General features: G+C 49.3%; 1 protein-coding gene across 9 annotated transcripts in view; it reads left to right on the top strand.

Annotated features, from left to right (window-relative positions):
* Positions 1-23001, top strand: part of ZDHHC3 (zDHHC palmitoyltransferase 3) — a 53726-nt gene extending 30725 nt beyond the window's left edge. For 2 of the 9 annotated variants that reach the window (XM_079115471.1, XM_079115472.1), the window contains 4 exons: positions 2914-3010; positions 3640-3721; positions 7391-7521; positions 10141-11799. In XM_079115471.1, coding sequence (XP_078971597.1) covers positions 2914-3010; positions 3640-3721; positions 7391-7521; positions 10141-10299 — 469 coding nt within the window. In that variant the 3' untranslated portion in view covers positions 10300-11799. Of the gene's footprint in view, positions 1-2913; positions 3011-3639; positions 3722-3828; positions 3970-7390; positions 7522-10140; positions 11800-19117 lie in introns of those variants that run through there. The other 7 variants (XR_013759959.1, XM_079115465.1, XM_079115466.1 and 4 more) reach the window with 7 other exon arrangements.
* The last annotated feature ends 232 nt before the right edge of the window (positions 23002-23233 follow it).

The following is a 23233-nucleotide window of genomic DNA, read 5'->3' on the forward strand; positions in this document are numbered from 1 at the left end:
GAGCTTGTGTTTCTTTGCCTGGACCCGAGGTGAGGCTGTGCCCTCCGACACCCTGTTCCTTCCCTTGCACTGCTCTGTCTTTCACAAACTTGACTCCCTGAGCTGCACTGGACTGCGCTGTGGATCTTTGTGCTTATACTTCCGTCATAGCCAATTAGATGTGGTGCGTTGAAACCCATGCGTGTTGCCATGGCCCCTTCAGTACTTCTCGCTGTTTTCTTTTCATTTTCCCCACTGGAGCATCCTCAGCAGGTGTGAGGCAGCTTATTTCACCGGCTTGCTCATGACTTGTCTGTAGCATCAAAGCCTTCATTCAGCAGACTCTGCTAAGGCAGGCCCCAGGCTTGGCTCTGGACTTACATTGGTGGATTCGAAATGGCCCTGACCCTAGAGGCCTCCCACCCAGGCAGGACAGACACTCGTCCATTGTGGCTTAGTTCCATAAGTGCTGCTGTGAGGAGAGACACGTAAGACATGGCTCTTGTGTGCAGGGCCATTACCCAGCATGGGCACCAGAGCCTCAGCCAGCTCGTTTGGAGCCGCATACCCAGGGAAGGCCTGTGCACCTCCCTGGAGAGGGAACATGTAAACCGGAGGGAGGACATGGATGCACATGAGCCAAAGAGCTTGTTGGGTTCTCCCAAGCTTCGAGTCCTGAGAAATGGCAGGGAGCCTGGAGGAAGTGGGGAGGAGAAGCATCTGCCTTCTTCTAAAATAATAACTTGAAACATAAAAGGGGCCTGGGAAATATGGATGGCAAGGACACACAAAAATACTTCCTCATAAGGCATTTTGTCTTTTTAATGACATATTGTACATGTGGTCCTCGTGTCCCAGGAACTTACCAGCCCACAGTGTCTTGTCCACAAGATACTGGCATTAGTGCTAGGAGAGAGTACAAGGAGAGGGCTGTCAGGCATGTTAAGGAAAGAGCAAGTTAGGAAGGTGCCTCAGAGGACTTGGTTTTGCCAAGTGAGAAGAATGGAGACAGGGTCCTCTGGCGTCGGCCCACCCGCAGCATGGCAGTAAGGTGTCTGCGGCATGTTTGGAGAAGGGCGGCGGCTCCTCTATGTGGACTGTGAGGCTTCCTCTGACCCTGTGCTTTGGCTGCCCTGCTACATCTGGTCAGGGGACACTGCTGAGCCCACTCCATGTGCAGTGGGGGCTGGCTCCAAGGTGCTGATTTGCTATTGGTTGTCAGGCCTTATAAATGAAGTTCCTGGTCTTTCCGCCTCCTGTGGGGTGGTGCCTTAGGTGAGACCACATGGTAGAGTGCAAGTGCCCTCCACTGCTCCAGGCCTTGCCCCTAGCATACTCCCTGCCTAGCCTAGTTGGGTAAGCTTTTTGTGAGCAAGTCAGCCTCTGAGCAGTGCCTCACCCCACCCACCCTGCTCTACCTGACCCAGGCTTAGCAGAGGTGCCATCTTGATGGGTCCTATCTTTGAGAACAGGAAACTCAGAGACCAGCATCTTGGACCAGTCTTTGCAGGCCTCAGTGGCCGTGCTCACTTTCCCTGCTCCCTTAAGCACGAGTATTTGTCTTAGTTGGCTGCCCAGTGACGCTGGCTTCCTGGGCCCACATCTCATCTCTGCAGGGAAGCTGGGAGGAGAGCAGACGACAGCTTTGCTGCAACAGCTCGTTTAAACTCTTGTACAGCTTTCAGCAGATGGAAGGCCACTTGATGCCTCTCTGCCACTGAGCCTGCCATGCCTCAAGAGCACGTGCTTAAAAATCCTTCTAGAAATAAGTAAAGATAGAAGAGGAACTTACTCAGGGGCCTGGAGCAGGAAGTATGTATACCTTCAGGAGTCCGTTCTTCAGATGAGGAGGGACATAAGGAACCCCAGATTTGATTGTATCCAGAAGAATAAGAAACGGGCTACAGTGGGTGGCGCGGAAGAGCAGGAGCTTGATACCGAGGCCTAGAACAAGGAACTAATCACTCCTTGCTGTCTGTGCTTTTAAAATTATTTCTGGGAATAGTTTTACCAACTCAGATGTATATTTCATATACATATATATATATATATATATATTTTTTTTTTTTTTTTTTTTTTTTTTTTTTTAATGTATGTTTTTAAATTGTTAACAGAGAGAGAAAGAAACAGATGGGGCATTGGAGTTGCTGGTACCCAATGTTCTGTTTGTTTTCCTCTGCCTCCCTCTTAGGCCCCTGTTTCTTACTCTGCCTGCCTGGCATCAGGGAGATTATGGAGTCAGGCCAGCATGCCTGGGTTGGCCAGGCCCTTTAGAGTGGTAGAAAAAAGCAAGAATGGAGACCAGTATGAATCCACCACTTGTCTGAGCGAGGCCCAGTGTGTGTTCTCATATATGCTTTTTCTTTCATGCTGGTAGGAGACCCGAGGCTCAGAGTTCAGCTGTTTGCCCAGGCAGCTCAGCAGATCCAGGTCCACTGTGCCACCAGACATCAGGCCAGGCTTGGCAAAGCAAACCCTCATCCCTGGGAGCACATGACAGTGTTTTTGGAACTTCTTTGTGGCCCTTGGTTTGGGGTTTTGTTTGTTTGTTTGTTTGGGGGGGTGGTAAGGAGCAACTCTTCTCTGTATCTCATCCTACTCTGTCAGATTTTTAAAACTACTACTCCAGTCCATCTTTGTAAATCCAGTTCTCAGCTTAGGAGAGCAGCCTCTTCCTCAGCCATGACAGGTCTGTCCTGTTTATACGTTAAACAGAATAAAAGGCCATGACTCTCTCCCCCTGTTGGGAATGACTGACCCTGGGCATACTGACCCTACCTTCCAAGGCCCTTGTACCACACCCAGAAAAACCTCTAGCCATGCCAGGGGAAGCCATTTCTGAGGAGTGAAACTGGAGCAGAGGGTCCTACCTTACCCTTGGAGCCCCCAGACTGTTAGGATACCCCTAAAGGTCTGACCTATGGGCTGTTTCAGTGTTTGTAAGCGGTGCATTCGCAAGATGGACCACCACTGCCCCTGGGTCAATAATTGTGTCGGCGAGAACAACCAGAAGTACTTCGTCCTGTTTACAGTAAGTCAGCCTCTGATATCTGCCCTGCCTTCCACGAAGCAGCAGAGCCCTGTATTCCTTTGCAAATTCTCAGCATTCACAGCAGTCTTGTTTGCCGTTGAGAATGCTGCCTGCCTGTGTAGCTCTCCACCTTCCTGCCAAAGATCTCTCTGACTTGACAAGTGCCCTTCACTTGTGCATGCAGACAGGTTGATTAGCTCCCACCCCAGGTGTCAGGCCTAAGTAGCTAGAGCAAGCAGTCTTGGCAATGTCCTCACATCCCGAGGTGCAGGTAGGTGAAGAATACTCAGAGTGAGGACTGGAAGGGCTGTGAGCAGTCAGCACCCTAACTTCAAGCGAAGAGAAGTAGTACACCTTGCATGCCCCCAGGCAGCCCAGGTCATGCCTGGTGCCCTGGCTTTGTTTCTGTTCTGGTTCCACAGACTCAGAGAATGGCTGCTCCCCTCAGACCCAGGGCGGGAGGTCGGAGGCCCTGTGAGGGAATCACCAGATGCCTCCCTGGCCCCCTCCTGGTCAGGCCTCAGCCTAGCTAAGCGTTCCGAGGAGCGGGTTCTGAGTGCTCTGCTCCAGAGTCTGCACGGTCAGAAGGTTCTCACAACAATGGCATCTGCACTGCTTTCCTGTTTCAGATGTACATAGCTCTCATATCCTTGCACGCCCTCATCATGGTGGGATTCCACTTCCTGCATTGCTTTGAAGAAGATTGGACAAGTGAGTATGTGCCAGGGCTTCCCTCCCTCTTCCAGGGTGGGTACGTAACCTAAGTGGGGTGGTCACAGACCACCTTTGTGAACCCCAGCTCTGTTTCCTTCATGGAGGCTCTGTTTCCTTCATGGTGCCAGCTGTCTACCTCATTTTGTTAAATCTACTGCAAGACTATGGCGTGAACAGGGAAGGAACAGCAGAGGTCCAAGTCTCTCTTCATGAAAGAAAGCAGCCCCATAAAGTCAGTTTGACAGGTAAAGTAATGAGTAGAACAGGCCCATTGCACTGAGTAGGCACAGGGAGATGCAGCCCCTGACCCCGGCAAGCAGAGCACCCAGTTCCATCCAGGGGGAACCGTGTTGGGTGACAGCTTTTGTTTCTTTCTCTAAATGAGGCTTTTTTTCTTTTCCTTCTTCCCAATACTGGGAATGGAACCCAGGACCTGGAGCATCTATGCAAGTGCTCCACCACTGGGCCACACTCCCAGCCCTAAATGAGACACATTAATCAAAGGTTGTTTTATTCCAGTCTTACGAAGATTCCTATTTTTAACTTTCTGCCTAGGACATAGAGTTTTTTTATTGATTTGCTTGGCTTTTGTGTGGTGGTTGTTTTCAAACTATTTATATTAATTATCACCAATTTACATTAAACAATTTACATTAAACATACACAAATTCTCCCTGCTGTTGAAGTATTCCATTTAAGCAAGCAGATGGAATGAAGTCCAACCAGAAGAGTGTACAAATTCTGAAGGAAAAGAAAAATGGTTGCTAGAGGGGAAAAAGAGAGAGAGACCACCTGCTGGGCTAACGCTTTCACACTCAGAATCTGAGGCAGAGTCGTGAGCAGGGAACATCATATTTCTACTGTTCTTCCCTGAGGGGGTGCCCTTTTTCACTTTATCATCTTCAGAGGGATTGCTTTTCCTGCATGGTCTGACTTGCCACACTTCTGGCATAAGCCCAGGGAGAGGAGAGGACCAAGCTAATGAACAGGAGGCACAGGGAAGGTTGGGGGCGAGTGGGCATCTGCAGATCCTAGCAGAGAGTGAGTCTTCAGCAAGTTCCTGATCACTCGGTGAGCATCCTCAAGTGTACACGTTCTGCCACGCCCTGGGGATGCAGGTCAGCTCCACATTTTACCATCACAAACACCTCCCACCTATCATCAGGGTAACAGTGGGCAGTAACACAAACTGTCAGTGAGGCAGAACATCTTTGAAATAGTTTTAGTAATGCCTACAAAGAGTAAGGCATGGCACAAAGGGCTTTTTGAGTAGTACCTCATTTCAGCCTTACAACAAGCCTGCAGGGTTGGAGAGTGCTCCCCACTTTGCAGATGACAAAAACTGGGGCTCATAGAGGTGTTGAACAAGTTCTAAGGTTACTCAGCCAAGAAGAGGACCTGCTATTCAAGGCTAGGTCTGGAGCAAGGATTTCCAGCCCTATCTGGGTGTCCCAGGTCTGGCACCAGTTGTCTTTGGTCAAGATTCCTGGTGGAGTGGACTTGAGGCACCAGTTCCTAAATCAGCAAGGCTAGGAAGGCATGGGACAACCCCCAGAGTGGAGACCTGAAGGTGCCTGTGTGTGACAGTTAATGCCTTCCCTGCTTGGCCCTGGTTGAGCCAAGTGGGGCCATTGGAGCTTGCATTAAGAGGGTGTGGGGACTGTCTCCTAGACTGAGGTGCTTTGAGTTAATGTTTAAAGAAGAATAGGGAAGTAGTTTTACATCCCCTGAATCTGGATCCTGTGCAGACTCCATTTGTAATCCCCAGAGCCCAGCTCAGGAAGGGAAGGATGCTTGCTGCTTTGCAGGGAGGGAGATTAGGCCCTACCGTGGGCTCTGCCTACAGCTCCAGGGGAGCTGAGGTAGGTGAGGCAAAGGCAAGGCACCTCCATTCAGTGAGCACCCTGTGACTTTGTGCCAGGATGAGGCAGAGTTCTACACACATCCTCTCAAGAATTCTTAATCATATCCCTGTATGGAAGGAAAGAGCCCAAGCCTCTTGCCCATATTCTTTTGTTGTCAGACAGTTCCCAGCTGGTTATGTAGCAGTGAGCAAAGTTCCCAGCTTTCTGGAGCTTGAGGTATAGTGGGAAAGGCAGATAACAAGCAAGTACCAAAAGAAATAGGCAATCCCACACTGCAAGATTGGCTGCAGCAGAATGTTAGGAGGGCGTCACAGTTAGAACTCATGGCCGGGGGTTCGTCCCCCAGTGTGTCCGCCCAACTCCAGAGAGTTACGTTACTTTCCTCCCAATATCCTGCCCAGCACACAGCCAGGCAGGCATACTTGTGGCCACCCAGAGGCAGCCCATCAAACTGGTGGGCTACCCTGACCAAGCCCTGCCTAGCAAGGAACCAAGAAGAAAAATCATCTTGAGGTGTTACATTCCCAGGGAAACCTGAGGAAAGGAAGGTGTTTAGATGAGGTGTTTACCTGCCTCCCTCAGAGCTTGGTATATTTCTAAACCCCTTTAACCTCCTTTACTCCTCCTGATGTTCCTGTGAGGCCACCAGCAGGGCAATTCAGAGAATCACTTACTCCTTGAATCCTCAAAGCCAGACTGTCTTTCAACCTCTCCAGTCAGGGAAGCGATCCTAGACTATGCTGCCAGTGCTGTTGCTGAGCCAGGCATGTCCCAGGTGTGGTCCACCTGTCCCAGGAATTTCCTGGGAGGCTGCCTCGATGGCTCACTTCCCTGCTCACCTCCACCATCTCCAACAGCACCTCTGCTCTTCTCTTCAGAACATTGGTTTTCTTATTTAGACTATGTTCAGACAAAAGATTCTGCTACTCAGGAGTAAACCGTGCCTCTAGTCAAATATTACTGCTATAGAGTGGATGCCTGGGGCTGGGGAGATAGCTCAGTCGGTACAGTGCTTGCCTTGCAAGCACAAGGCCCTGGGTTCGATCCCTACACCTAAAAAAAAAAAAAAAAAAGATAGAGTGGATGCCTGAATAGGACAGGGACTCATCCCAGGTCTCATCCAGGTCAGGGTGGGCCAGTACAGTGAAAGTGCTGACCTTGGGCCATTGTCTCTTCAGTTAACTCACCAGCCTTTGAGATTGATAGTCTCAGAGAGACAGATGTCCTGGGAAGAAGGGGCATCGCCTCACATTGTGGTCAGGGCTGAGCCCTACACTTAGCCTGCGCTCTGCCAAGCTTCAAGTTCCAGGTCCTCCAGACCTGCCCTTTTCTCTCTCTGGTCTGTTGGAGGTGCAGAAACAGGCAGCACCTTGTACAGGAATACCCAGGAATCCCCTGGCCAAATCAGAACTGGAGGGCCCTCTGCACCTGAGCCCTTGTGTTGGCTGAGGAGAGGAGAGGCCCCCGTGATGTAATGAGGTGGTCAGACTGCAGTTCATAATCCTTCCTGGGCCTTCCATGTGCCAGGCACTCTGCTTGGACTCAAGGACAGTGATCAGGGGCTGATTCTTGTTAAGGAAAGGGAAGCCCCAGCTAGGGCCTCTTGAGGAGGGCTTCCCTAAGCAGGTGAGGGGTAGCCAGGTGTAGGATAGAACAGTACCTGCCGTGCGTGGAGGCCAGAGACCTGTGGCCCCCAGGAGGAGCCAAGTCCTGAGGTGTAGGCAGAGCAGGAACCCAGGCAGTGTGGGGAGCTGGGCATCTGCAGGTGGCAGCCCTAAACCTGCATATCCTTCTCTTTCAGAGTGCAGCTCCTTCTCACCACCCACCACGGTGATCCTCCTCATCCTGCTGTGCTTTGAGGCGCTGCTCTTCCTCATTTTCACGTCAGTGATGTTTGGAACCCAGGTGCACTCCATCTGCACAGATGAGACGGTAAGCGGGCAGCCCTGCTCTCCACCTCTGCATCTGGAGCTGGGAAGGACCCCAGGCAGGTATTGGAAGGGCTGCTCAGAAGCCAGACCTGAGAGCCCGGTAGCTAGGCCCCTGCGTGCAAGGCATAGTCCCTTCGTTTGCAATGACAGGGATCATTTTGATGTACACACCAGGAAAGGGACTCAGCAGCCTGGGACAGAAGGTTGCCTTTACCATAGTCCCTTTCATGACTTACATCAGGGTTCTTTGTTACACACTGCTGTGTTAGGCACTCTGCTAGGCGCTGAGGACACGTTTCCCATCTGGGGGCCAGAGGTTTAGAGATAGGGTGATCCACAAATTAGGCCCTAACCCAGCTGGGACAGGCAAGGTCAGCTTTCCAGGGGAGATGTCATGACCAGGTCCTGAGCGCAGTTGGAAGACACCTGCCTTGAGTCTCCTGGAGCAACAGCTCCTGCTGGCATCTGAGTCATCTGCGCTTGGCCCAGCCCTGGTGCTCAGCCACAGCCTCCCATCCCCTACTCCTTGCCATACTACCTACCACTCCTTTTTTGGTCCCTTCGAAGTTGCTGTCTGGGCCAGACTGGAGCCTGCTCCCTGGTGCCCTGCAGCCACACATTCCTTAAAGGTGTTCAGAATCCTTGAGGTGGCATTTCTTTTCTGGTTTGGGGGTCCAGATAAAGGACTCCAGGAAAAGAGGGCAGCACTTTGCTCTGAGCATGAGGAGCAATCAGGAGGTCTCAAGTTTGTCCTGGTACTCCTGGCTTCCCGAAGCTCCCCCAGGTGGACATTTTCAACAGTGGTCTGGGGACTGTGAACTGTTGGGTAACCAGCATGTGAGTGGGGCTTACAAGAAGACAGAGACCTTCCCATTGCTGTGGGCTTCTGTGCCTTATAGGCTTAAAAAAGCAGTCAGCAGAGAAGGGTCAGTACTATCCACTGCCTAAGCACCATTGCTGGGGGGTTCCCAATGTTTTAGAAGGGTCATGGGACTTTCAGCAACTGTTTTTCATTTATAAGAAATAATGTCATTGCCGGGTGCAGTGGTACACACCTATAATCCCAGTGACTCGGGAGGCTGAGGTAGGATTGCAAGTTCAAGGCCAACCTTGGCAATTTAGCAAGGCCCTAAGGAACTTCACAAGACCCTGTCTTAAAATAAAAAATGAAAAGGGCCAGGGACGTGGCTCAGTGGTAAAGTGCCCCAATTCAATTCCCAGGACAAAATAAAAATAAAATGTCATTGCACAAGATTTTCTGTAAAATAGTAAACATAAAATTTTCTGTAAAATAGCCAACGGTATAGATCCAGCTATGTAGCCAAATGGTACCATGACCAGCTTCTCTGCATAGGAGCTGTGGGGAAGCCAAAGGTGACTGCTAGGCTCTGCCCACTTTCAGGATGCTGTCGGAGGGCCAGAAGAAAAACTGTCATGGCCTGGTGCTAGTTGTTCTTCCCTGTCAAGGCTATTCCTAAAGGGATGTGTTGGAAAGCTAAAGAGAAAGGAACAAAGGGCCTGCACCTCATGAGAAAGGGTATCTTCCCCTTGACCAATGTTCTTCCAGGTCTCTGGGCTGTGAAGACTCAGACTGGACTGTCCCAACCCCCATCTCACCAGAGACCACAGCAGACAGCTCTAGCTGGGCTCCTGCCAGGCAGCTTCTCTCCTGTCTGTGCAGGGGCCCTTCTCAAACCCTGCCCTTTGGCCAGCTCCTCTGGAAGCTGACCAACTCCATCTGAACAGGGGAAAAGGGGAAGTTCCTCCTAGCCCCCATTTTTTCCAGTGAAATATAGCAAGGGAAGTGGCACAGGCTCTGTGACATTGCCACATTGGCCTCCTCCACGCTTCTCCCCAAAGGAGCACTTGGAAGACCTTGGACATGACTGAGGCTGACCCGTACTAATCCCTTTCCTTCCTCCTCTGGTGACTTCTTCCCTTACCCACAGCCTCTCACTTCTGCCCCATCTTCTTGGTTTGTGTCTCACCAGCCCCACTGAGCCAGCTGCTTCTTAATCCCCACGGCTGGTGAGACTCAGCACCAGAGCAGTCATTTGATTTATTGCCTTTTACTTTTTTTTTTTTTTTTTCCTTTTTCCTTTTTTTTTTTTTTTTTTTTTGTCTGCAAAGTGGTCATAGTAGCTTCAAACTTCCCATGAAACTATCCCAAATTAGCAGCCACTGCTAGTTCTCATGATTGCAGGCTCCCAGCCAGTTCTGAGGGTTCCCCCATGAAAGCCTGCACTGCACTCCCATCTGCACCCAGCACAAGCCACAAGCACCTCTCTAGAGCCCAGGAAGGACCAGGTCTGGTGGACGTTCCCAACCTACAACACACTGGATCAGCACAGTTAGGAACAGCAGCTTAGGTGTCTCCTGCTGTGCTCATGTTCCCTTCCTTCTCTGCGGGACTTGTAAATATGTGCCCACCAAAAAAAGCATGGTTTTTTTGTGTGTGACACTTCTTACGAGGGACACAGAAGAAAAGTGTAATATGTAGATAGCTTTATTGCTTTAAAAAGGAAGCCTTTACTCCAGTCACCTCGAGCTAATGGATGTCCCTCCCCAAAACTACAGCAATAAAGCGCTTGACTGAAAGTATGATTGTTCTTGTTTTCAGGGAATAGAACAATTGAAAAAGGAAGAGAGAAGATGGGCTAAAAAAACAAAATGGATGAACATGAAAGCAGTTTTTGGCCACCCCTTCTCTCTAGGCTGGGCCAGCCCCTTTGCCACGCCAGATCAAGGGAAGGCAGACCCATATCAGTATGTGGTCTGAAGGACCCCTGACCAGCATTGCCACTCAGACACAAACCACATCACAGCACTATCGTCCGATCTGTTCTCATGAATGTTTAGACCGAAAAGCAAATCAACTACTCTTAAAACTTTTTTATGTCTCAAGTAAAATGGCTGAACATTGCAGAGAAAAAAAAAAGTCCCCATGTTTTATTTTTTAAAAATCATCCTTTTTGATTTTTTGATGACCGAAGCTGCTCTTCTTTTTCCTTTTAAAATCCCTTCTCTGGCTCTGGTTTCCGCTCTGCTGTCTGTCTGGCGTGACTAACGTGGAGGGTGCTGTCTCCAGGCCGTGTCCACTTCCACTAACTGAGCGAGACCTGATGCTGTGCATGGTGGACTGGCCCAGTAGGAAAGCCAGGAGGGCCCTGACCTCCCACTGCCCAGGAGGCAGTGGCAGGAGCCCCATGGGACTGAAATCTCACGGAAGATGGCTGTTTGCCCCTTGAGGCTTGAGAAGGGCAGGATCAGGGCTGGAGCCTTCAGAAGGGCCCTTGGTGCAGCGGCCTCATCCCCCAAAGTGGACACGGTTTGCCTCCTTATTCACAAAATCATTTGTTCTGCCTTGTACTTTATGGGCCTGGGTTGTGTAGAATTATTCTGGTGGGGAAGGGAGAGAGTTGAAGGGGTCTTATTTGTATTCTAAGTCAGCAGATTTATCCCTCTGATGATTTGGAAGAATATGAAGGAAATAAGTTTTTCCCTTTTAAAACGCCCTGTACAATCAAAGGACTGGGGGGGGGGGCGGGCATGCAGTTTCAAGCAAGCTACATTTTTCTTTGTTACAACTACTTCCTCTCTGACCACCCCACCTCCCTCCCTTCCCTGTCAAGATGTCAATGAAGCAGTGTTGATTCTGGGTGGAACACACGTGCCCCACCATCAAGCCCTTCTCATTTTGTAAATCTCTAACCTCGGTCCACCTTCTGACATTTAAGAGCCATGAAATGTGCATATACCCATGTCTTACTTTAACCTAGGATACTGTTATCCTGGCATGGAGCTAGCCTTGATCTGGGACGACATTTTTAAAGTTGACAGAAGGCCGTCTGCTCACCGGACTGAGCAGGGGAACCCAGCCCTGCTGCATTGAGACTGGCCAGCCTTCCCATGGGAGGCACTTCCTGCCTTGGGTCTCATTTGAAAGAGGTGGTGACAAGCTAGAGGAAGGACCAAGGATGGTGGGGAGAGGTGAGGAGGTAGAGAGTGCCCTCAGACACAAAAATAACCAGTCTGAATCCTGACCATCTGTGAATTCCTACACTGATTTGTTTTTAAGCGATTGTCACAAATCTCCCTTTTTAGCTTTCGCTTGGGGTGGGGGCGGGGGATAAGTTTTATTCAGTCTAGTCCTGGGTAGGGAGAAAGTTAATCTAGCCATGTGATTTTTCAAGAAAAATAAGTGGAACTTGCTGCCTCTTTTCGATTCTGTCAGTGCTTCCACATGGAAACAATGCAATAAAACTTTTCCAAAACCTGCTCTGATTTAGCTGTCCTCTCTCCCATGTTACCCACAGAGGAGGGCAGATCGTCCATAGCTCCTGGGGTCTTCTCTGCTTGAGTGTTTGTTTCATTGTGCCCCCTCATGAATGAAGGTTTTTTATTTAAAGGTTTCTTGTATAAAGGACATTTATGGTCCCTCTCAAACAAGCTGCCCCACTAGGCCTCTCCCATGGCTCTCTGCAGTCTGAATTGCCTTCTTGGTGTTGATGGACTCTCAGGGGCTTTAGCAAGTCCTGAAGTCTCTCTGGAGTTTGTGAGCAGAGCCACCCAGCCAAAGGCCAAGTCCAGCCGGAGGAAAACATTGCAGATCTCTGGTGCATGCTGTTCTGATGTAGTTCTTTGAGGAGCTTTGGCCTCTGGTGTGGCATGGTGCCCACTGAGAGAAAACACCCTTGAGGTGTTTAGTCGAGCAACTCTGTGACCTTCCCCAAGGCGGTTAACTTGGACGTGCCTCTGCTGTGCTATTGGTGCCATAGAGTCAGGGCTCAGCTCTTAAGTGTTTGTTTTTAGAAAGCCTGTTTTTAGATCGAGTTCATAGCATTTGTTCTCCATATACTTTTTTTTTTTTTTTTAAACATTTCATTTAGGTGCATGAAAGAAGAATGGCTGTTAAATGACTTTTAGCAGTTTAGAAGGAATGGGTCCCTTGGGAGACATTGCTGCAGCTCTGGTCCTCCCCCTAGGGGACAGAGACTGGTACTCAGGAAATAGCTTTTACATATTTGGATGCCATCAGAATTCTCCATCTTCAAGGACAATTTTAAAGTGACGCATGGTGCTGCTTTCCCCATGGCATTTCAGAGGAGTGCAATAGATAGTGCTGCATTGGATTTTTTTTTTTTTTTCTAAAAATAGAAACTCATCATTTAAACCTGAGCAGACTGAGTTTCTCTCCCCGAGAGAAAGGTTCTTTCAGACATCCCAACTGATGGTACCTCTGGATTTGTACAAGCCCTTAGGCTGGAAAGAGTGAAGGTCCCTAGCACTCACATCAGAGTGAAATGCTGCACTTGGCATACCCCTAGGTGGCCTGTATTTTTCCTATTCCATTTTCCTCTAGACTGATAACATTTTGCTGAGAGTGCAAGGAATGTGGCCGTCACTTGCAGTATAGGGAATGGTTCCCAGTCTGGGATCCACATAGGGAGAAGGGCCACCCCTGAGCTCTCCTAATATTTTCAGATGGAACATCTGAAAGAGGATATCTCCCTCCCCCGCCCCCCACCCCATGGGAAAATGAACCAGTATAGCCAGGCTTTTGGAACATGGGCTCTGGGAAGTGGTTCCTTTCATCTTAAAGTGACGCATGGTGCTGTAGCTCAGTGGTAAAGCACGTGTCTAGCACGTGTGAGGCTCTGGTTCCATCCCCAGCTGCAAGTGTAAAAGGAGCAAGGGCAGGGTTCCTTGTCAGTGTCAGCCAGACTGAGCACGCAAAAGGCTTAGGTCCAAATGAATTTATGCATATTTGCATGGACTTGGTGGTGTCTGCATGTGTCACATCTCCTGTTAGTGATGTCATTTTGTCTTTGTAATAACTCCGTGAAAGAGCAGAAGAACTACCAGCTTTTGCTCATTCTGGTCAAGCTGTTTATAGTTAGTACCCACCACCCTGATCAGAAATCTTCCAGCTGAGGTGAACTAACTAATATTATCACACCCCCATGCAAGGCTGGTAGCACACACAAGCTCCTCTCTGGAAGGCTGGGCTCTCCTACCAAGTCACTAGGTTTGCAGCTTCTCTCCTTTTAAAACGGGCAGTGCAGTACTGCAGCTAAGAGAGGTGTGGGGTCCCAGCCTAGAAGGAACCCTGCCCTTGCTCCTTTTACACTTGCAGCTGGGGATGGAACCAGAGCCTCACACGTGCTAGACACGTGCTTTACCACTGAGCTACAGAGCCTCTTAAATATCAAACATGAAGGAAGAAAGATTTTGCCAGAACCCCTCAAGGATCTGTGGTAATCCCTGGCCCAGCAGCATCGGTGTCACCTGGGCACCTCTTGGAGCTGCCCTACCCAAGACCTACCTAATGAGCCAGAATTCTAAAAGGGGGGCCTGGTAGACTGTGTTCTAACAGCCTCCAAGTGATACCACTGGGCTTTTTCTATTTCTTTTATTTTCGGGGGAGGGCAGTGCCAGGGGTGGAACCTAGGGCCTCAAGCAGGTGATATTACTAGGGGCTGGGGTGTGGCACTCAGCGTCACCCCTGATGCCTGCAGTGTGTGGCCAGGCTCAGTGTAGTGGAATATGGCAACTCTGAGGCCACAGGTGCTCCCCCTTCAAAGCATCCAAGAGCCCTGCTTCCGCCCGCCCTCTTGCGGCACCTCCACCAAATGAATGCTGAGAAAGCAAGGACGGTCTAAAGCTGCACCCGGTGCTCCTCCTAAGCATCTCCTCAGTTGAACTGCCTTGGCCAAGGGCACCTTTGCTGAAGAACCAGCCCAGAATGGAGCAAGGAAAGAGTGGAACCAGGGACCCCCAGATGGGAGTGCCAGCTGGTGAGTACTCGACAGCCAGGGGCGTTTGCCCAGCCCAGCCACAGGCACGTGTCCTTGGTTCCCATCTGTGGGCCTCCACACCCACATAAATGTTTTCTTGTATCTTTAAAGACATACCCAACCTGAGAGTCACCTCATAGAAGATAGAGAATTTACAGTGAGCCAGTCACTGTGATGCACATCTATAGCCCCAGCACTCGGAAAGCAGAGGCGAGAGGATCACTTGGGCCCAGACTGGGCAACATAAGCGAGAACTTGTCTCAAAAAAAAATAAAATGAATTCATGGTGAAACCAAAACCAGCCACTGACCAATGTACTCAAACTTCGTTCTCACTCTCTTCCTCAAGAGGAAGTTCCGGATGACTCGAGCTGTGTGATTCCCTTAGCAAAGCAGGGAGGGCAGGAGATCCCTTTCCACCTTCCATCCTCCCCTCACATGGCAGGAGCTGATGGAGCAGATCTGAGGAATAATGACAAGGACTGCAGAGGAGATTTGCCAGAAAGCTTCTGGGGGAAGAAGGCATGTGTTCTAACAGAGATAGGATGCCCTGACTCCAACCAAGGTCATGTGTTGTGGTGTGCAAGCACTTGGGATCTGGCCTCAGTCTTTGGTTCAATCCCCTGCTTCTATTTCCTAGTACACCTTACTACCAAGCTCTAAGTTTGGACATTCATTTCTGCAAGCCTCACTTCTTGCTGAAAAATGGGCATGAGAGTCTAACACAGAAGGTTGACTTGACAAATATTAAGAGAGTAATGAATGTAAATGTATAGCGTGTGGCACATGATCTGGCTTTAGCGAATGTTAACTGCATTAGAACTGTGCTTTTCAAACCATAGGTCACAACTGTTCCTGACTTGTGTAACCAGTTTAGTGGTTTGCAACCAGCATTTTAAATACAGTACATATCGTAGCTTAAGATTCATAAAATTGTGAGTATGTATGCCTGTGTATATACATGTGCTTGTGTTCTGGGTTGCAACAAAAATATTTCCAATTGTGGGTTACATTTAAAAGGTGTAGCCAGGTACAGTGGCTTATATCTGTAACCCCAGCTACCTAGGAGACCAAGACAGGAAGATTGCAAGTTCAAGGTCAGCCGCGGCAATTTGGCAAGACCCTGTCAAAATAATAAAAAAGAACTGGGGGTGTAACTCAATGGAAGAGCACCCCTGGGTTAAATCCTCAGTATTGGAATGATCCAGGGGTCGGGTATGAAGCCACTGAGGAAGACAGATGATGTTAGGTGACCAGCTGTGGAGAGGCATATTCATGTGGGCTGCTGTGTGAGGTTCTGACTTCTTCACCCAAGAAAGGGTGAGGCTGAGCTTGTGCAGAGTACATGCTTGGCCTCCCTCCGGAGCCATGGTCCTGATATATTCATTTTGGGGAATTGTTGAATTTGTTCACGGGTCACAGCTCATGTATCACCAAGTCACACACACCCAAAAGAGGCATAGTTGTATGTCACTGCCCTCTTAACAGGAGCCAGCCATTTCTGTTCTCTTGAGCCTGAAGTATTACTGCTCCTCTGCAAACCTTGAACTTGAGAACTTTGCCTTCAGGACATCTTTATATCCACCCAAAATTGAAAATTAAGTGCTACCAGGAAAAAAAGAAGCCCCCAGGTCCTTTTTATGCATCTTATTCACTTGCAATATTTTCTTCTCTCCAGACTCAAAGTTGATATTCCTTGAACATTGTCTGCTTAATTACTGAAGAACTTGTAGGTGGGTACACAGGCCAGGTTCATGTCTGGAATGCTTATATGAGCTTATTGAGGTTGAATATAATACAAGAGTGCTCACCTGGGGGCAGGCCACGTGAATGGTAAATAGTAACCCTGGGTGCTCTTTGCTTTGTTCTCCTCTGCATCTTTTTCTGACTTTGAGATCAGCACAGGCAGAGTGAGGCTTTGCAGTACAACTGGGAAAACAATGGGCAAATAAGACTCCAGTTCTAGTCCCAGTTCTACTTAACCATCTGGATGAGCTTTGTTCTGTCTCCCCATCTGCCAAGTGTCGGTACTAATGGCCACCTCCTCACAGAGTGGCTGTAAGGAAGGACTGATAGATAGCCATGGCCTTGAATGAGTCCCATCTGAATGGACACAGCAATCTGCCATTTCTGGGCATCTTCTCTGTAGCATGCTCTGCCCCCTGGTGCTGTCCCAGCGCTCTCTAACAGACTGCAGATGCTCTCCAGGAAGGATGTGCAGGATTCCCAAAACAAGCTGCCTTAGTCAGCTGTCACTGCTTCTGCAAAGGAGGTCTGGTGAGGGGCCAGCAGGGAGCAGCGTGGCATCCCGAGTGCATGACCCAACAGGGTCCCTCAAGACTTGTATCCATAAGGTCCATTTGTTGAAATAGACTTTTTTTTTGTTCCAGTTAGAAAAATAACACCGGCTCATTGGTAAAAATCTAGAAAGTGTGAGAAAGTACAGAAACAGAATACAAATCATATAAAATCCCATCCCTGAAGGAAGCTGCAGGTTCCATGAGACTGTCCTGTGCACCTTTGCTTTCTTCCCTTGACGCCAGACAGGATGTTCCAGTGTCATGTAGAAATGTATGTGCACCATTTTTTATAGTTGCATAGTATTCTGATTATAGACTCATTTACTTCACCTTCATCATTGGACATGAGGTTTTCGTTATTGTAATTCAGTGTTCAAATTGTCACTGCAGAAATCTTTGCGTCTTGCATTCTTATTTTTTAATATTTCATTGTGAAATAATTTCAGACTTACACAAAAGTAGAATAATATATAGAGTTTCCATGTATCATTCCAGCAGTGTCAGGCTAAAATTTTAGACAACCATAATACAAATATAAAAACGTGGACCTGGGCATGGTGGCACACTCCAGTAGTCCCAGCTACTCGGGAGGCTGACCCAGGAGGATTGCTGGAGCCCAGGAGCTGGGCTAGCCTGAGCAACATAGCCCCATGCACATTCTGATACCCTGTCTCTTTAAAAAAATAAAAATAAAAAAATCTGGAAATTTACTGATACATTACTATTAACTAACCTACATACTTTATTCATATTTCTCCTGTTGTTTCACTGATGTCTTTTTCTATCTCTGGATCCCATATCACATTTTTTGTGGGGGTACTGGGGATGAACCCAGGAGTGCTTTACCACTGAGCTACATCCCCGGCCCTTTTTATTTTTAATTTTGAGCCAGTTGTTTAGAGCCTCACTAAGTTACTGAGGCTGACCTCACACTTACAATCCTCCTGCCTCAACCTCCCAAGTCACTGGGATTACAGGTGTGCGTCGCCATGCCCAACTCACATCATTTTTCCTGTCTCTTTAATCTCTTCCAACTTGTGACAGTTTCTCAGTCTTTCTTTACCTTTCATGACCTTGACCTTTTTTTAAACTAAGGTAATCATTTTAAAGTATACAATTTCATGGTATTTAGTGCATTCACAATATGCCATCACCACTTCTAACTAGTTCCAGAATAGTTTTGTCACAGCCTTTGACCCTTTTTCAATATTGTAGGCCATGCTTTCCGTAGAATATCCTTCACTTTACATTTGTCTGGTATTTTCCCATGGTTAGATTGAAGTTATGTGTTTTGGCAAGAGTATCACTGAAGCACAGTTATGGCCTCAGTGAACTGCAAAGGTTGGACATTATTGGTGAAGTTCTTTGACATTTGGTTCAGTTGGTATTGCAACATTTTCCTACTGTAAAGTTACTATTTTCCCCTTGGTAATTAAAAAGTCTCATAAGGAGATACCTTGAGATCAGATTATTTAACTTGCAGTTTTTTCAAAAGTCAAGGAAAACAATCACAGATGGTGTGGGAAGGGCACTGGAGAAGAACGGCATAGGGTACGGTCAGATTTGAGACAGTATACGGCCCTCACTTTCTCTTCTCCAGAGGATCATGGGAGTTAGGTAAGGATCTTGTCATGGAAGAGCAGATCTAGAACAAGATGCAGAGATCAGTCCGAGGTAGTCTTGAGTCATGTGCAGTTCTGACACACTCACAGCAAGTTCCCTTGGCTTCCAGAAGAGATGGAGAAGGCAGACCACACTGGGGGTCAGAGCCTCTGTGAGGGTATTGTGGGCCTGGAGAGCTGGCCTGGCTGTGTCTTTAACTCCTTTGGGCTTCCCTATCCCAACACCCTCTGTGGCCTGGTGGCCGAGTCACAGCCAACACCCAGAGGCAGGTGAGTGGGCGACTTGGGAGAGGCCACAGGGAGTATCCAATGCATGCGCAGGCCTGATGCCAGCCCTGGCGCCCTCCAGTGCCCGCTGCATGCTGGCACCTGCTTCACCTCGCATGCCGTTTGTATCCTGCATTCTTGCCTTTGCCCGTCAGCTGTTCCCATGCAGAGCCTGCCACTCCTACCATGAGGGGTGTGGCCCAGGAAACAGGCCACTATTCTTACTGGCCTTCATAGATGGGTGGCCCAGCTCATGCCTGGAGAGGCCTAGGATGTTACTCCTTGGCCCTCGGCCACAGCACGTGGCCCCTGTCCAGCAGCTAGCCTGTGCCTGTGGGAAGAAAGGAGGGAGAGGCCAGGGGAGTGGGCAGCAGACACAGGCCAGCTGCTGTGCAGGCCCTGCTTGCTGGGGCTCCTCCACCCTGCTCCCCACCCACACGCCAGCAACCCTCTGAGGGCCTCTAGGTGACCTGGGCCACAAAAGCCTATGCTCTGTTATTTACCATCTTACTCCTGCCTGGGCCCCACTACTCTGCTGTGCCAGGACCCAGGGAGTGTTCGTGAAGTGCAACCCCAGACCAGGCTGATGCTCCTTCTCCTGTCCTCCCCTAGAGCATCGAGCGCCTCAAACGAAAAGATCAGCCCAGGGAGCACACAGCCAGCTGGAGGTCCGTGAAAGAGACCTTTGGTGGAGACTTCTCCCTGAACTGGTTCAACCCCTTCTCCAGACCATGGCAGCCAGAGACGCCCAGTGACAAGGACTTGGTGCGGCAGGTGTCATCACTGTCAGACAGCACCGAGACGACAGAGGAGCAGTCAGAAGAGATAAAGGACGAGGACTCTATTGAGGTGATAGATGAATAGGTGGTGTCATGGGAGACAGCCACACACTTAAAGTGACTACCAACCCATGTTCTGGGGTTTTGGTTAAATGTCCTCCCCAGAACATCCTGACCCTTCTCCCAGGCCACTTGCCTGGTCTTACCATCCCAATGACCCCTCCTTCCCCTCTCCATGTCAGGGGGTAGACTGGGGACAGTGAAGAAGGTGGGACTTGCTCCGAGTTCACCTAAGCAGAGTGCACAGAGGGTGGTTAGGACTCGTTCTCCAAGCCTGGGCCGCTTTCACAGCCTCTCTCCTCAAAGGAAGGTCCAAACAGGGAAGCCCAAGAACTCACTCCTGGTTTTCCTGGGGATGCTGTCTTCTCTTGGGAAGATTGGGGCCCTGGCTCCTGGCTGGTGATGGAAGGGCAGGACAGGGCTGGCCTTGGGGACCTGAGGTGGAGCACTGATGTCAGGAGAACCTACCTACAGCCACTCTGGAAGGATTTCCCCCACTCCCTGCCTAAATTAAGAGAAAGGCCTGGCTGTCACATCGACTGTCAAGACCTCAGGCTTGGCTTGAGAGAGAACCCTGCAGGCAAATGCAGCAACTGTCCCGGATGGGAGTAAGCCTGAGTTTGACACTAACATCAAAATTTAGTTCTGTTCCATAGGCAACAGAATCCTCCCCGAAATAACTTGGAGCTCGTGTCTCCTCCAAATCTGTCACTCACAGGTGAGACATGGGCAAGACCTGTTTAGAGCGCCTGAACACTCTAGCCTCCCCCATGGGAACTTTAACTCTCCCTCCTGGAGGGAGCCTAATAGCAAAACACACATGGACAGAAATGACCCGAAATTCTGCCTGTGTTTTGGGCCAGTTCTCCCAAGATGGCACCTATCTTGTCTCTCAGAACGGTAATAGCCAGGGCCTACAGACTAATGAACCTAGGAGACAGACACCTGGCCCCATTCTGCCAGGATGAGCCTGGATGTAGTGAGCTCCCATGAAACCTAGGGTAGCTGACCATTGGTGAAGGTCTGAGCAGGCCCTCTGCTCCTCAGCCCCACAGCAGTGGTTTCTGAAGCAGCATCTTCTGCAAAGTAACTGAAGGGTCCCCACCCCAGTCAGACATGAGAAACACTCTGCTCCCCAACTCCTAGCTTGAGCCTTTGTTCTTACCCATTTCCCCAATATAGTCTGGCTCTAAGATTGGGGGAGGGCTCAGGCATGAGGCAGAACCTGCCCTTGTAAGGTCTTTGTGTCAGGGTCCGTCCCCCTTACTGCTCTAGGTGAAAGGGCATGGGGATCTGTGGCCCCAGTTGAATGGGGAAGAAAGTCACTGTGTGGAGATACAGCCTCAGGACACTGAGAAAGGAAGGCTAGCCAAGCGGTGGCCTTGTTCTTGGACAGCATCCTTGGGCAATCCCTAGAGGCAGGGGATTTATCAGAGAATCCTCTGTCTATAACTAAAGCCCCATCAGGCTCTGCAGTTAATTGCCCGGGGAGGGCCAGTGTTCACAAAGCCCCCTCTGTCCTAACCCTTGCTCACAGCTCTCCAGCTATGTTCCATATGATGGGTGGTGGTCAGACTCTAATGCAAAGGCACCAGGAAGGTGTGAGCCTTCTGCAGCCAGCTGAAGGCCTGCTTTCTTGGTCCAGGTCAGCTTTCACATCGATTAATGCCAATGCACTATTGATACAGTGGCCTTCTTTACACGGTGGCTGCTGACACGTAACATTTTGCTTAGCCCCAAAACTGAAAGCGCCACACCTGATGTCAAAACGAGACACGGTTTTTCAGGGAGGGAAGGGGGAGTGCAAATCTTCACCTCTTTCTTTGAATAAAAAGCTGTGTGCTCAACCTCTGTGGCTGGAATCTCCTGTTTTCAGGAGGAGATCCCAGTCCAAGTCCCTGGGCAGCATCCCTCCTCTCAAATCACCTTAAGGGCACCTCTAGGAAAACTGCTTTCATCCATTCCCAGTGTGCCAGACAGATAAGTGTCACACAGACTCCTGTGACGACTATGCGGGCGGTGTTGCCTCGGGTCCAAATGCCATACAGGCTACTAACGAGACCCATTGACTCCCGTGTCGTGTCTCCAGCAGGGGATAAGGCACTCTTCATCCCAGAGGTACTCGCCGAACACCCGTGGTGTCCCAGGGAGGAGAATGTTGAGACCAAGAGTGATTGCGATTGAGTTTTTAACTTTGAGTGCCTGAAAGGGGTTGGATGACAGGCCTTCCACCCCTGAGTCACACATGGTGATCCTCATTCAACCCGCCCACGGGCCTCTGCCAGGGTACCTGTCCTCTTGGATTTGCAGCCCTTGGGAGACAGGCTGGATGTCCTGGACAGGGCCCAGAATTAAAAGCCAGCCCCTCAGAGAGCCCTGCCATGTGATCCTCCCCACATGACACCAAGCTTGTTGACATAAAGAAGTGACTCTGGGAGCCAGGTGTGGTGGCTTACACCTATAATCCCAGCAACTCAGGATGCTGAGGCAGGAGGATTCCAAGTTTGAGGCCAGCTTTAGCAACTTAAAGACCCTCAGCAACTTAGTGAGACCCTTTCTCAAAATATAAAAGGACTGGGGATAAAACTCAGTGGTTAGATCCCTAGTAGTCCCCCCACAAAAAATGGTGACCATTTGAACAAATCTCTGGTAGGGTGCAGAAGAAATAGATTTCAGTTAGAGAAGGAAGGGGCTTTTTTCCAGAATGATGTAAATCCAGAATAGACCCCTACTCAAGCAAGGGGGTGCAGGCAATAGGGTCTCTCTCCCCTACCCTTACCCAGAGTAGCAGGAGAGCCTGCTCTGCTACTGAGGGTCTTCTGCTCAGCCTGAAGCATCTGAGAAAGGATACCCAGCCTCATCTGAAAGGGCAGAGTCTTAAGACAGAAAGAACTTGGCACCTGACCTGGGGACATCTCCAGCATGGTTTCCTACAGGGTCTGCCAGCTCTGCCTATAGGTTTCCCTAGGGGTCCACTAGCAGACTGAAAGAATGATCCAGTTGGCAGATGCCTCCAACAGTGGTGAACCCACTTCTCTCCATGGCCTGAAGAGATGATAACTTCAGCCCCTTAAAGTACCAGCTCCAGGCTTCATGGAAGGGATCTGTGGCTTTGCAGGTCTTTGGTTCTGAATCCAGACAATGGTGGCCCTACTTTTTGAGGCCATGACTCAGATGGATGTTCTGAGCTCTAGGCTTGGTGTTTCTAGCTGTAAAAGAGGTGGCCTAGTTGCCTGTAGTTTGCATTGCTTTAAAACACCTTGTCTTCACCTGGCTGCCCAAAAGGCTGCCTTCACATGACTAATCAAATCTAATCATCTGTGATCGGGAAGCAAAGCATTAAGTAGGAAATGCTGAAAATATTCCCATACTTAGGATAACATGAAACTCAGTAGCCAAGGAGGAAAATATTAAAATTTTAATGTAGCCAAATTTTTCAAGGTTCTCATGATGAAAGACATCTTAGTATTTAAACAACAACAAAAAAAAAATCACAAACCGTGTGGTGGTGCATGCCTGTAATCCCAGCAATTTGGGAGGCTGAGGCACTGATCAACTCAGTGAGACCCTATCTAAATAAAATATTAAAAAGGGCTGGAGATGTGGCTCAGTGGTTGAGCGCCCCTGGGTTCAATCCCTGGTACCAAAAAAAAAAAAAAAAAAAAAAAAAACTACACCACACAAGACTGTTTTGTTGTTGTTGTTATGGTTGTTGTTATTGATACCAAGGATTAAACCCAGAGGCACTCAACCACTGAGCCACAGCCCCAGCCCCCTTTATTTCTGTTTGGAGACAGGGTCTTGCTGAGTTGCTTAGGGCCTCATTAAGTTGGTGAGGCTGGCCACGCCTGCCTCAGCTCCTGGCGTGGCTGGAATTACAGGAGTGTGC

Source organism: Sciurus vulgaris (genome assembly GCF_902686455.1).
Source record: "Sciurus vulgaris genome assembly, chromosome: 16".
NCBI classification, from domain to species: Eukaryota; Metazoa; Chordata; class Mammalia; order Rodentia; family Sciuridae; genus Sciurus; species Sciurus vulgaris.